Raw genomic sequence first — 14,266 nt, forward strand, 5'->3', positions numbered from 1 at the left:
CTCATTTAATTACTGTCATCATAAACTATCACTGAGGTCAGGGTGCACCATAAATGGCAATGCAATATTTGTGAGAAGAGCATTTCACTTTTTAATAGCTTGCTTTTATAGTGAATAAAAAGCATGTGATTTTTGTTTTCTGTGATTAAATCTTAACAGCTTTCTGATAGCTGGGGGTTTTTTTAGATTTTTTTTTTAAGAAAAATAATTACCACTTTTAGGGTACTAGTTAACAGTCACCGTTTTCAGAGTCACCCCAGACCCCCTTCTGTGTTTTCTCCACAGTGCATCGTGAACGACTGCTGTTATGGACCACTGGTAGACTGCATCAAACAGTATCCTTTCCCATAAAATTTTAGGTGCACGATTGACGAGCTCAGACTCAGTGGAGGAGATGTGTCTAGCTTTAACCTGACATAAAGTTCTGCTTCACAAAACACATTTCATACCCTTCTACTTTACATTCAATCAACCGGGGGTCACTGCAGACCATCCTTTTCTACAGCTTAAGGAAAATCAGATGGGCCACGGGAGGCTGTCAGTTCAGCGGTTGTACATTCACACGCTTCTCTCAAACTGCTTGGCTTTCAGGGAGTTTAAAGGGACAGAATCATCAAGCACGGGGCCTACTGTCTGGGAGTGTCTCTCAACAATCCAGTGAACACTGAGAAAAATGTAGAGGATTTCTGTATAAAAGGAGCCAAATTCAGTTGAGTTTCCTAGCATAAATTTTGAGCCTGGAGTTAAAGGATGAAGTGATTAAAATGCCGCGGAGGCCATCACTTTTGAAAGGGCAGTAGATTCTTGTTGCTTAAATGCTGATTACAGCCTGAACTGCCATTCGGATCCCTAATAAACAGTTTTCGAGAAACCAAGCTCGTTTTTCCCTCTGGACTGAATTTAAGGCTATGAAAACAGGTGTCCAGTCACTCTTCATTAGAGACGTGAGATTACTAAAGAGTTCATGCTTTCTTCTTGAAATGGGATTTGAGCAAACATTCACTGCTTCCTGAAGTAGGATGTTACTCATCAGTACCTTCAGTAGCACTATGGCATTGCTGAGAATTTTGATAACCCTTGGTGGAAAATGCTACTTAAAGAGTAAACAACTAGTAATTTCTTTTTTTAATGAAAATCCTATTCCACCTGAGTCCACGTGTCTCACATTTCTTAATACTGTAAAATGGCCTTCCGAGTGTAGGTTTGGTGAGTGTGGGTAGTGCTGTGACCATTTGGAAGTATGACCAGTCAGGAAGCTTTAGACCTCTCGTAAGAATATTCACTACCTAAATTATAGGCCTTTATATATTTATTCTTCAAGTATGTCCCTGCCCCCCCACCAAAGTAGTTTAAATTAATAAAATCACAGCACTGTCATACGCTTGCCTTTTTATTAGATCAAAGTGAAACTATACTTCTAGTTTCAGTATAAAATTAATGATAGCATTAAATATTGTAGGAGTGCCAACCTCATGTTGCTACAGTGATAAAGTTTAGCACATTTGTATAACAACTAACACCATCTCGGAGTATCTGGGGCGGAATTACATGTTAATTTTAAAGCACATAAAATAGTTAAAAATCAATTTAAAGTTAAGGTTTTAAAAGCATAATGTCTTTTGAAGGATTGCATATTGATTTTAAATATAACTATCTAATTATATATGCATGGACTAAAGTATGAAGTCAACTGCTTTGTAAATGCCAGGAGGCTATTTTTCAGTAATAGTTGAGATGCTTACGGGAAACTAGATTGCTGTATTGCTGGCTAAGAAAATGGCTTGTGAGGTTATTTACAAGTTTTGCCCCATGGTCACTGCCATACATCAATAATAGGTATTATTATGGACAAAGTCTAAGTGTTTTCTGCTTATAGAGCATTATAAATTCTGTTCAGAGTATTTTCTTTACATTTTTGCCATCATTCACTTTCTTTTTTTGGCTGTGTTATTGCCAGTAGAATTTAATGTAGTACATGGTTTCAATTGATAAAGATAATGATGTATGTCTATAAATTGCATTCACTGACTAGATTATAATTTTGCAGTTCCGTTATGCCTATTGCCAGTAAAATTACTGTTTTTATAAGCTTTGTTTTCTAGACTTTGTATTTTTTTATATGTTTATATCAAGCAAAGCATAATCAAGAAGCATGTTTTTCCAAAATTTCAAATCGGTGATTGCTTTTTACCATACAAAATAAAACAAGCTGGGAAATTTATAGAGAACTGATTTTATTTTTGCACTGAGGTAGTAGCAGTTTTGTATAATATAAATACGCTTGCATAGATGTTTCCTAGACTGAGCCACAGGAATTACTTTATTTCACACTGAATAAAAATTAGTGGTTTTCCATGTGAGTGAAAATGCTATTTGTATGTTGTTCTGATAATTCAGTAGTGTTTACATTGCTTACTGTCGGCAAATTACATCATTTTGTAAGAAAGAAAGTACACATTTAGTAAATAGAATAGGTGCAAAATCTTTTTACTCCATTATGAAAATGTTACATGTAGACATTTATGTAAGTAGAATAAAGTAAATTGGTCATTTACAAATAAGACATCACAAAAAGCACGGTAGCAAAGAGTATATAAATTGTCATGTGCTTTCTTTTTTTTCTTTTGGTGTCTTCTACATTTTTTCCTGCATAGCCATGTCCGTCCACACCTTTCCTGCCACAGATATGTTCATGGACACAAAAAGGTGTGAGAAACCAGCCATCTTAACTTGCCAAACTGTGACTCCAGGACCCGGCTATTACACAATGACCTAAACCAAGAAGCAAGGAAAGATAATGGTGCAGGAAGCTTAAAACGCTGTGGGTTTCATTTCTGTACCATCAGTAACCTCAGTTTCATGATTCAACATTTTAGATGTAAATAATTTACAACAATAAAAGTGAGGGCACATTTACATGGATTAGAAGTAAATAATTTAGTTCTAAAATGTGGGATGCCCCTAATAATGAGAAACCATTGAGAGGTATTTATCAGATGTCTTCAGGGGACTCTGTAAATGTGTGAAATTGTATGATTTGAAAATGTGTTCCTTTAGTTTGTTTCCAATTAGAAATTAAATAAGCACAGCCACATGCATAGCGGGACGACAGAAGAAAAGAATGCAGTTATGACTGGGGGCTCATTTTGATGGTGGACATGAGTGGACACATCTCTTGAATTATGATTTAAATGATATTCACCTGTATGTATTGATGAAGGACAGATGATTCTCTAGGAATTTTTTTTAACAAATAATGCATACATTTTATTTCATCTAAATTGGACTCTTACAGTGCATGATCAGGTAGCTAAGGAACGATATGACCATGTTGACCTTACCCAATGGAAAATCAGATAATTATTGCCAACTGCATTTGAAAAAATCGAAGTACCAAAATACGATTACACTCCTTTTCCGATTTTGTACAGTTTCATCTTTTTGGAAAATAGAGGAGAATTCCAAGTCCCATTCCTTTTGTTAAAAGATGTTATTTTTAAGTAATCTCCACACCCAACGTGGGGCTCGAACTCACAACCCCAATATCAAGAGTCACTTGTTCTGCTGACTGAGCCAGCCACGTACCGCTAAATCTCATTGCTGATTTAATTATTTGCCAGCCATGGGACCTTCCGGCAACTTCCTCAACCCTCTTGAACCTTACTTTCCATATTTATAAAAATGGGACTAATAATAGTACCTATTCTTGTGGTGGTGGTGAAAGTTAAATTAGATGATACCCCAAGTGAAAATGCAAATTAAAACTACAGTAAGCTACCACCTCACACCTGTCAGAATGGCTATATCAAAAAGACAAGAAATAGTGTTGGCAAGGACATAGAGGCAAAGGAACCCCTGTGCACTGTTGGTGGGAATACAAACTGGTACAGGTGCTGTGGAAGACAGGATAGAGGTGCCTCGGAAACTTAAAAATAGAACTACCCTATGATCCAGCGATCACACCTCTGGGTATTTACCCCCAAAATACAAAAACATTAATTCAAAGGGATACATGCACCCCGTTGTTATAGCAGCATTGTTTATAATAGCCAGGATAGGAAAGCAGCCCAAGTGTCTGTCAATAGGTGAAGGGATAGGGAAGATGCAGTTTGTGTGTGCGTGCATGCACGTGCACACACACACACACACACAATGGAATATTGTTCAGCAATAAAGAAAATGAAATCCTGCCATTTGCAAGGACATGGATGGATCTAGAGAGCATAATGCTAAGTGAAATAAGCCCAGATTAAGACAAATACCTTATGACTTCACTCATACGTAGCATTTAAGAAACAAAACAATGGAGCAAAGGAAAAAGAGAGAGAGAGAGAGAGAGAGAGACAAACCAAGAAATAGACTCTTAACTATAGAGAACAAACTGACGATTACCAGAGTGGAGGTAGTAGAGGGATGGGTGAAATAGTGATGGGGATTAAGGGATACACTTGTCATGATGAGCACTGGGAAGTGTATGTCAGTGTTCAATCACTATATTGTATACCTGAAACATAACACTGTATGTTAACTCTACTAGAATTAAAGTTTTTTTTTTTAATTTAAAAAATTTTTTAAAAAGGGGGGGGCACCTGGGTGGCTTAGTTGGTTACACACCCGACTCTTGATTTCGGCTCAGGTCATGATCTCACAGTGCATGGGTTTGAGCCCCACATCGGGCTCTGTGCTGGTGGCACAGAACCTGCTGGGGATTCTTTCTCTGTCCCTCTCCTCCACCCCTCCCCTACTCACGTCCATGCTCACTCACTCTCTCAAAATGAATAAACATTTTTTAAAAATTAAGGAAATGATAGGCTGGGATGGTAGCTGAAAGTAGTAAAAATTTGGTATCGTATTTAGTTGTAAGTTGACACCAACAAGAACTACCAATGAATTGAGAAGAGTGTGAGAGAAAGCTAGGAGTCCAGGACTCTTACATTTTGGCTTGAACAGCATGGAGTTGTCAGTAACTAAGATGGTAAGGAAACAAATGGTGTGTGCATATGTGAGTAGCTGAATGTAATGGGTCTGTGAAGCTGTAACAATAAAATAACCAGTTATTGAGGACTCCCCCACAAAAAAGATGATACCCTCAGTGGTTAGCACCAAGGCTTAGTCTATGGTATTTAAGAACTGTGGGCTGGTATCAATTAGTTTCACATAATTAATTTGAATACTTTCCAAGAAGTTGTATGGAGGCCATAAGCAAAGACTTTGTAGAGATCTTATTCAGATCCTCTGCTTTGCCACACATTAACCAGGTGACCTTGTGTGGTTTCTTTTCTAAGCCTTGGTTTCCTCATCTATAAAATGAGGATGATAATAACTGAGCATGAAATAACATACATATGGCACTTAACACAGTGCCTACCGCATAGTAATCCCTCCAAAAATGTATATGTGCTTGTGTGTGTCTGTTTCTGTGTTAGATGAGAATATGTGTGCACTTGCGCACACGAGAGAAAGGCTGGAAGCAGCCTCTGTAGCAGCATGTATGACCTCTTTCTTCCGGAGTACATAGAATTTGCAACAAATCAGCTTCCCACCTCACAGAAGATCACTAACAGTAGGCTAAAAGTGAGCAGGAGCTAGAAATGCTGGCTGGGGACAAGTATGGATTCTTCGAAGATATATGGAACTCTAAGACTGGAAACTCTTTTAGAGCAAAGCCAGGTTGGGATACTTTGCCACACTTAGTAAGTGGTTAATAAATGTACTAAATTGAGGGATTTTTAACATAGTACAAAGGCTGTTTAAAATGGCTCCCCCTCCTTTCAAAGGAGATAAAGTACACATCCATTTACAAATCTTTATTTGCCAAAATGCATGTAAACATTATAGAAAGAAAAATTTCATTGAATCACTTAAATGAGGGCACGTGTATAGAAGTCCCTTTCCTCAGACATGTGAGCTAAATGTGGAAATAGGTGCTCTGATTCCCTCCATTTTCCGTTTCATCTGAAAGTGGAGACCTGAATGAGCATTTTCTTTTTAATTATATACTTCCACCTGTGTTACTCTCCTTAACTAAAACTTCCCAGTGCCATTGGCCATGAGCATGAAGTCCTGCTGAGAGACTTGCTTCTGGAGAAGAACCTGTCCTTCCTAGGTAAGTATTACTTACATCCTCTCTAGCTTGTAATATCTCCATGAGTACTTAAATATATATTTTTAAAAATCTTCCACTTGCAGTTATTATGTACTAAAGGAAGAGAGAAAAATGATTGATGCTGTGCACGTTATCTTTTATTGACTTAGAACTGAGCAGGAACTCAGTTACCTAATCTCTATCTATATAGCACATGCATAGGCTTGCAATTAATATTTTATAGTATAAGTGGCTGAAAAAATGCTTTAATATCTGTTGCAGTATTACTTTTGGTGTCATGAGGTATTAGCCATAATCTAGACCTGATGAGAGGAAAAAAACACAAGAAATACTGTCTATAAAATGCTCTATATGTTAAAAAGAATAGTTAGAAAAATTCATGTTGGGTATGTTTGTCTCATGTATGTAATCAGATAGTAGTTGTACTTGGAAGCCAGATATTAAGCTTTTATTATTTTTATGTGATACATTAATTGTTACCATAGATTTAGTGTGATCTTTAAAATATCACATGTATACATGGCCATGTGCTTTTTCATGTGCCAATGTAGAATCTTGCTACCGTTTGTTATTTTTTCAACATCATGAAGCATTGAAAATAAGCCTTGAAGAGCATACATGTGATAACTGATCATAGAAACCCTAAAGCACTCTACAGTGAATTAATTCTTCTTCTCCATTGTAAATGTAATTTGTAAAGGTTCTATACAAACCTAAGCGTGCATTTTACACATCTGTTCTTATGTAAATATTTAAGTTGCATAGTGTGCTTTTTTTTTAGGTTAAGAAAAATCGCAGAATATTGGGCTACACTATCTTTGTTCCAGAATGGACAAAGATTTGACCAAGTAAAGTCCATTAAAAAGTCTTATGTCAAGCTGGGGAGGGATGTTGAAGACAGGCCTACAAAAAGCCTGTTTTAATTGTTAGTATTCAAAATTTTTATTAATGAACTGGAGAATGGAGTTGAATGTGTAGTAAATTTGTTAATAATTTTAAGATAAGAGAGCTCATAAATATTCTCTAACAGGGGCTAAGGAAAGTTGATAAACTAGGAAAATGGCCTCAAATTAATGAGTTAAATTTCAGTATGTAAAAGGAGCAAGTTTCTTCATGTAAGGACAACTGAAATGTTCAGCTTAGTGAAAGAGGGTAAATTAGATAGAAATCACCTTTTAAAATCTAATAAAAAATATTGAAAATAAAAGCATAAATTCATGGGTTAGGTTAAAAAATATGCATACAGTGTATACATATGTATGTGTATATATTTGTGTGTGTGTGTGTGTGTGTAGCACCCACAGACAATAAAGAAACCATCTTCCAGAAAAAAATCTAATCAGACATAGACTTTATAATGGCTCAGAACCCATTGGAATGGATGACCCATGACGTGTTATCATGGCATATGTCTTAGAACTATGGAGTTCTGATAGTATTATGATGTATCAGATCACGTTGATCACTCAGATAGTTGCCAGTGTAGCATGGCCAAATCTATTTTACTGTTTTGAAGTCACCAAGTAAGCCCCCATATTTTGAGGACTGTTTGGTATTACTCTCTTGGCTCCATCTACTTATGGGTAGTCAGGCCCTTGGCACCATTTCTTTGCTTAGCCTAGCTTTTCTGTTTCCTTTATGAGAACTAGAAGACCCCAACAAGAAGAGCAAGAGGCTTAACTGAGTTCCAGGTCCCTTGAGTCCCTTGATTCTGGGAACTGTGTTCGACTGGATTGAGTGAGCTTAGCTAACAATGACCATGCATGCAGAAACATAGCCAGGAAGTCATTAGTACTTGCATACAAGTTCGGAAAAGGGACTTAGTATTTGGATCCCATTTAGTTCTCTGTGCTATAGGATCAGGAGATAATTATTTTATTGAAGCATACCCAACAGTGATACTTAACTGATCTTTAAAATAAATGAGTTATGGGATGTTTAACTGACTCCATGTAACCTCAGTCCTGTTTTTAAGCATTTCCTTACCAACAGCGAAGTTTAAGTTTCAGGTCAGTTCCTGTCAGTTCTTTCCAAGGAGAGTTCATATAGAACTAACTTTTATAGATCAGCATTTAAAGTCTGAGAAGATCGTGAAGAACATGCTACGTACTTCGAGGCTGGGATGCACACAGCACCCTTCTTCACTGTCTCTTTCAATCCAGCTACTTTCGGGGGAGTGCTTTTCTTGCTCCATCCCAATGTATCACACTCTCCCCCTTTCTCTTCTCTGTCCTCGCTCCATAAAAACAGCTCCCTACCCTCCTCGGCTTTTCTCTCCCCCAGTTCACCTCCCTGCACCACACACCAGCTGCCAAGTTCTGTGGCTCAAGTTATACAGGTTGTTGTGTTAATCCCCAGATCAATTTCCTACGTGTGCAAAACGATTTGGTGCTGATCTAGCTGTGTTTCAGGGACGAGACAAGCTCGGGGTCTCCGTGCAGCTCTGCCATTTTAACTCCACTCTCCTGGAAAGGCTTCACAAAGAGCGCTTCTTAAACTTGAAATTGACCAACAAGCACTGTGATTATCCATGTCCCCTCTGCTAAGGGTTTGTTCCATTCCTGATATCAACAAAATAGAAAATGGACTTGAACTACTGATGGAGATGTTTTGACTTTTATCTCTCAAATGATTGATAAGGCCATGTTTTGTTGTTATTACTCCCCTACCCCCATCTCCTTCTCAGGGGTAAGGAGGGGCTTTGGAAAAAAGGCAAGGGAGGAGAGGAAAATAGGGAGAAGACTGTTTGTACTGTGAGGGGGCTATGAAAGAGCTTAGAGCAAAGGCTGGAGACAAACCGTTCATCCCCCATGGGCTGGCATGTCTCCAGGTCAGAGGGACTTTCATTAGTGGCTTCCACAGCCCTGTCTGGTGCAAATTCTTATTACGTTTGGCTTAATAAGAATGGCTCTGGAGATATTTTATCCTTCCCAGTGAATGTTGCCCTGTTAGTGGAAGCTAACAATTATTTTGACTGACACCTGAGAGGCATTTGCTTTCTCTCCACCTCGCCCTCCCGTGTTCGGTCTTGCCTATGACAAACCAGCACACTTTACATGGGTATTTTTCTAGCATTCATATATTACGCTGTGGGATTCCAGGAGGCTATAATCTGTAAAGCCAGGTAGGCTTAGTGAGGGATGTCCCTTGCTGTAAAAATTAGGATCTTTGTTTCTAAGAGTTCATCTGCTCCTGCTGCTTTATTCCCCACCTGAAGCGGTAGTGCTCTGCTGGGGAAGTGATTATGATGTGACAAACGGGGGATTGTGACTTCAGGAGAAGAACCAGCAGCAGGAACAGATGAGATTGAGAGTACTAAGGTTGTGTTTGTGTGCAGATGTTCGCAGTCGAGAATAAGTGACTAGGAATCAAACATATGATTATATAGGCTAAAGAGAATGGACACGGTGGGTATTTCATAAGGGATCAACTATTTAGGGGTACCTGGGTGACTCAGGCAGTCAAGTGTCTGACTCTTGATTTTGGCTCAGGATATGGCCTCACAATCGAGACCCACGTTGGGCTCCAGGCATGGAGCCTGCTTAAGATCCTCTTCCTCCCTCTCCCTCTGCCTCTCCCCCATGCATGCTCTCTCTCTCTAAAAAAAGAAAAAGGGTATCAACTGTGTTCATTCCTAGCTCTCTAAAGGCTAAAAAGTAAGACAAAGTTTTCAGAATAACAGGTATATGATATTGGAGATGAGATATGGGGGATTGGGTCCTGTTCTTCCTTCCCGAGGAAATGGTCATGATGCAGGATCCTCTTATCCCCCTTATTGAATATGCTTGTGTGTGTTTCTCCCTGGGACCAAGAGAAAAGAACTGTGGGTACATACATGCCGTTAGAAGACAACACACTCTCTACCTTTGACGACAGGTTACCTTGTGCACTTACTATAGTAGTCTTTCTGCTCTGGACCCTTCCCTCACCATGGCCCTGGTTAGAGAATTCTTATCTATTGCTTGTCTGATTTCCTGGCCACTAAAGAGATATTGGAACTCTTGGTTGTGATGAAAATCTAATCAAACTAAATTATATATGCACACACACAAGGAGAAATTAACTGGTTCAGCAGTATACCTGGAAAATCCAAAGGAGAGAAGTTTTATTCTGGTGTGTGTAGAATCCAGAAGACAGAAAACAATGTCATTAGTATCTCTTTTCTCCCTCTTAGCTTCTGCTTTTTTCAGTGTTGGCTTCATTCTCAGGCAACAAAGATGATCCCTGGTTGTTGCTAGTTTGTTTATTCCTTCCACCCAGGAAAAGCTGTTGATTCTCTTTTGTTCCATAATGAATCTGAGGAAGGACTCTAGTTAGCTAGTCTGGGTCAGGTGTCCACCCTGGGGCTGATAGTTGGGGGGGGGGGGGGACACATTATTGGTCACCAGAATCACATCGTAAGGAGGATGGCGGTGCCAAACAGGATGGGATGCAGGACAAAAGCTCAAAACATCTCCACAAGTGATGGAGCGTTAGTCCCCCAAAACAAAAGGCACTGGGAGTCAAATCTGATCCTGCTGTTGTGGGATTGGTTGTGTATGTGTGTGTGTGTGTTGTGTCTCAGAACTGCTACTGTTCCTTTCGTCATCGAGATTGGCTCTAGGACAGATGCAGCCAGGCCTGCAAAAGGTCTGACGTTGGTGACTACAGCTAACAGAGCTGGGGCAAAGGCGCTATAACGTCCAGCCTTTCCTTGGAATCCTGGAGTTGGAATGTGTCTAGTGCCCATCTAATGCCCCCTGTTCTGTTTGGAGGAAACCGGCCCGAGGCACTATCATGTGCCTTTCTCCCCACTTGCCCTGTATTCTTTTTTCCTCTACCATTCTGCTTTGTCTCTTCTTTTGTGGCATTAAATCAAAAGAGTTTAGAATGCGATGTAAAATAGGGGAGACTTCTACTTTTGTTGTTGATATTCACATCGCCTGTCTCCACAGCCACCAGTCGGCAGGGACCAGCCTGCTCAGCTCCACTTTGTACTGTCCCAGCTTCGTGACCTCCCATTTGTCTCCTATCTTTAGGGCACTTCAATTTTCACTAGTATTGTCCCCTGAAGACCCAAGCAAAGGACAAGGTCAGAGCAGTCAGTTGTATTCCTTATTAGTAGCTTTGATAAGAGGCTTTGGGGGAAGAGGTTGAAACTAATGGCTGTAATGAAATTTTGGGTTCTCTAAAGATTTCATTTATCTGTGCTATGGGTCTCCCCATGAAATGCGTATCTGTTCTGTGCCTCTCTCACATGGTTTGCATACCATAGTAACCTCTATTACTGAAACCTTGCTAACTTCTTAAATTGGGTAGAAAAGACTGTGAAACTCTTTGAGAACATAAAAATATGGGATGGGGGGTGGTGATAGCACCAAGTATTGAATGAGAGTTTTGGTGGGGGCGGGGGGACTCAGAAAAACAAAATACTGGAATGGAAAAGAGATCCAGCAACATATATGAAAACCACAGTATATCTTTTTCCCTTCTTCAATTTAGTAGAAATTTAATAGGTCTTAAAATTCTTTTTATCATACAATGTATTTTAGCCTAGCATTTTAGAAGCCTTTTGACAAATTCATAGATAAAAGGCCATGTCAGAATGTTACTTTTCATTTTCAGATGTTGTGAACTGGAATTTTGCATCATTTTCCTGGGAATAACTATTTCTTAACATTTTAAAGTCTTCTAATAAAACAAACAAAAGAAAACCTCAAACTTTTCCTCGGTACTTCTCATGCCCTTCTATGATTCTTAAGTATATGTTAACTAGTTTCAGATGTGTTTTGTTCTCTGACTCAAAATCAGCCCTTTATTTTAGAAAAAGAAATTGTGTAATTAGTACTTAATTGCTTTGGATATTTTGGGGCATTTAGAGGAGAGGGTAATTAAAAGGCCAGAGAAATTAAACTTTCACAGTGTTCTTTAAGTATGTGTAAATTCCTTTTTTAAATGCCCTCCAAAGGCAGGCCTGACAACTTAAAAATAAGTGAAGACCTGAGTTGCTTTTAAAAATTTAACATCAGTTTTACCTGTGGATGCAGTTTCATTGATTTTTTTTTTAAATTTCAATTGGAGAGAGGGCCACTGAAATGCTAGAAATCAAGAAATTATCTAGTTCATTTCCTCTTCAGGCACATGTCACCTAAATACTATCAGATGATGGCCGACACTTCTTCTGTGCTTTAAGATCTTCCAGCAGGAAAATAAGAATTTTTCCCCTACCTCATAAATGTCACAGAGGATCCAGTTTAAATATTTTCCATGATTACGGGGTGCCTGGGTGGCCCAGTCGGTTAAGTGTCCAACTTCGGCTCAGGTCATGATCTCACAGTTCGTGGGTTTGAGCCCCGCATCCAGCTCTGTGCTGACAGCTCAGAGCCTAGAGCCTGCTTCAGATTCTGTGTCTCCGTCTCTCTCTGCCCCTCCTTCACTCATGCTCTGTCTCAAAAATAAACACTAAAAATAAAAACATAATAAAAAACAAATATTTGCCATAATTAAAAGAGGTACGTGGCCTTTTATGACGAGCCAGAATGTGGTTGATGCAGCTTCTTGCTTGTGTCTTTAGCTATCCAAGAGGCCTAGGTCTTGGTGAGTCATTTAACTCCTCTGGACCACTTATATCATGTACAAATTGGAACACTGGACTAGTAATCTCTAAGACTTTTCAAGCTCAGAAATATCATGGTTTGTGAGTCACACACATCATCTGAATACCCCACATTTTGTGGATCTCGAGGCTGAGACGTCTGCTTTTTAGCGAGAATGTTCTGTTAATTTTGAAACTGAACACTTGAACTGTGACATTAACAAGCTTAGTAGTTATGAAATATATTGGGTATTTTTAGCATATTCCTTAAATGTGAGCCTTACTTCATATTTCCTATATTCACTGAATAAGATAGGTATACAGGATTGGAGATTGATTTCATATTGATCTCCAACATTTTGGGAAGCTATGCTAAAAGTGCTATTCTAAAACATTGTTATTACTCTTTTTTGACCTTTCTAGTCAATTTCATTTTATTTTTTTTTTTCTTAAAGAAAGTATTAGGTTACTTAAAGGTACAGTTTTCCACTTGGGAAGTTCAAAGAATCTTAAGTAGCCATTTGGCTCCAATATGTACAAAGAGCTATAAGAACCTCGATGAAATGTATAATTCTCAAGGAAAATATAGATTGCAAAACTGACTGTAAAAGAGAGAAAAATCTAAGGAGATTGGTAGCCATCAAAGAAATGGGAAGAGTACCCAAAGAGCTGCCCACCATAGTAGCATCAGGCCCATATTCTTCTCTGTGAGGAATTCTGCCCATATTTTAAGGAATGGATAATTCCAACGTTATTTAAGACACTGCAGATCAAAGAGAAAAGTAGGAAAACTTCCCATGAATAATAAGGAAAGGGACACAGTTCCTTCTTTGATGATCAAGATGAACCTCAGAGCAAACAGTTGGGAACAAGGATGAAAGATAGCAATAAGAGCTATCAGATAAAACCTTGAACCTTGGGCCACATTTTTTTTCTGTGTCTGTGTCTTACTGATTAATGGGAAGTTAAATCGGGAAAGGAAATTATTAAGTCAGGCTAGTTAGGCTTTGTAGAAGGCATGGATATTCTTTAAAATGTACTTGTATTTTATTCAGTTAGCCTTTTGAGCATTAAATACAAAGCATATGTTGGTGCCAAGGGTGGGGCAATGAATAGGTTTCAAAAAATGAAAAGGAAACATTTCCTGTCCTCAGAGCAGAGGCTTCACGCCCCCTATGTGGAAAATAGGGAATAAGCACAGTAAGGCAAGGAAAGGAAGAAAGAATGAAGCACAAGGGAAATACTGTGGGCTGATGATTGAGCATAACCTCTAGATCATGGAGTTGGAACCCCAACAAGATGGTCAATCAGATTTTAAACCCATACCCAATGGTTTGGATGATCTAGTAGTGGTAAGGAATCTTTTAAGGTTGGGGAGCCAGGAAAGGAGCATAAAAGCCAGCAAATCAGGCCAGATGGATGGGGCTGACCTTAAAAATCTTCCCATGGGATGATCCATGATAAAAACTTCTCCTGGGGCCTAAACCAGATGAACAAGGCCACCTGCTCGTAATGCTACTCCCTATTCTTGTGCTGTCACTTCCTCTGAGTTTTGCCCACATCATTCTATGGGCAAAGTTAAAATA

The 14,266-nt window shown here is 38.9% G+C and overlaps 1 protein-coding gene across 5 annotated transcripts in view; it reads left to right on the forward strand.

Moving 5' to 3' along the window:
• Positions 1–14,266, forward strand: part of CDIN1 (CDAN1 interacting nuclease 1) — a 208,575-nt gene that overhangs the window by 91,346 nt on the left and 102,963 nt on the right. For all 5 annotated transcript variants that reach the window (XM_039217964.1, XM_039217960.1, XM_039217963.1 and 2 more), the window contains 2 exons: positions 286–335; positions 6,039–6,106. In XM_039217964.1, coding sequence (XP_039073895.1) covers positions 286–335; positions 6,039–6,106 — 118 coding nt within the window. The remainder of the gene's footprint in view (positions 1–285; positions 336–6,038; positions 6,107–14,266) is intronic.

The sequence above is a fragment of the Hyaena hyaena genome, unplaced genomic scaffold (assembly GCF_003009895.1).
Source record: "Hyaena hyaena isolate Hyena2069 unplaced genomic scaffold, ASM300989v1 scaffold_727, whole genome shotgun sequence".
Lineage (NCBI taxonomy): Eukaryota > Metazoa > Chordata > Mammalia > Carnivora > Hyaenidae > Hyaena > Hyaena hyaena.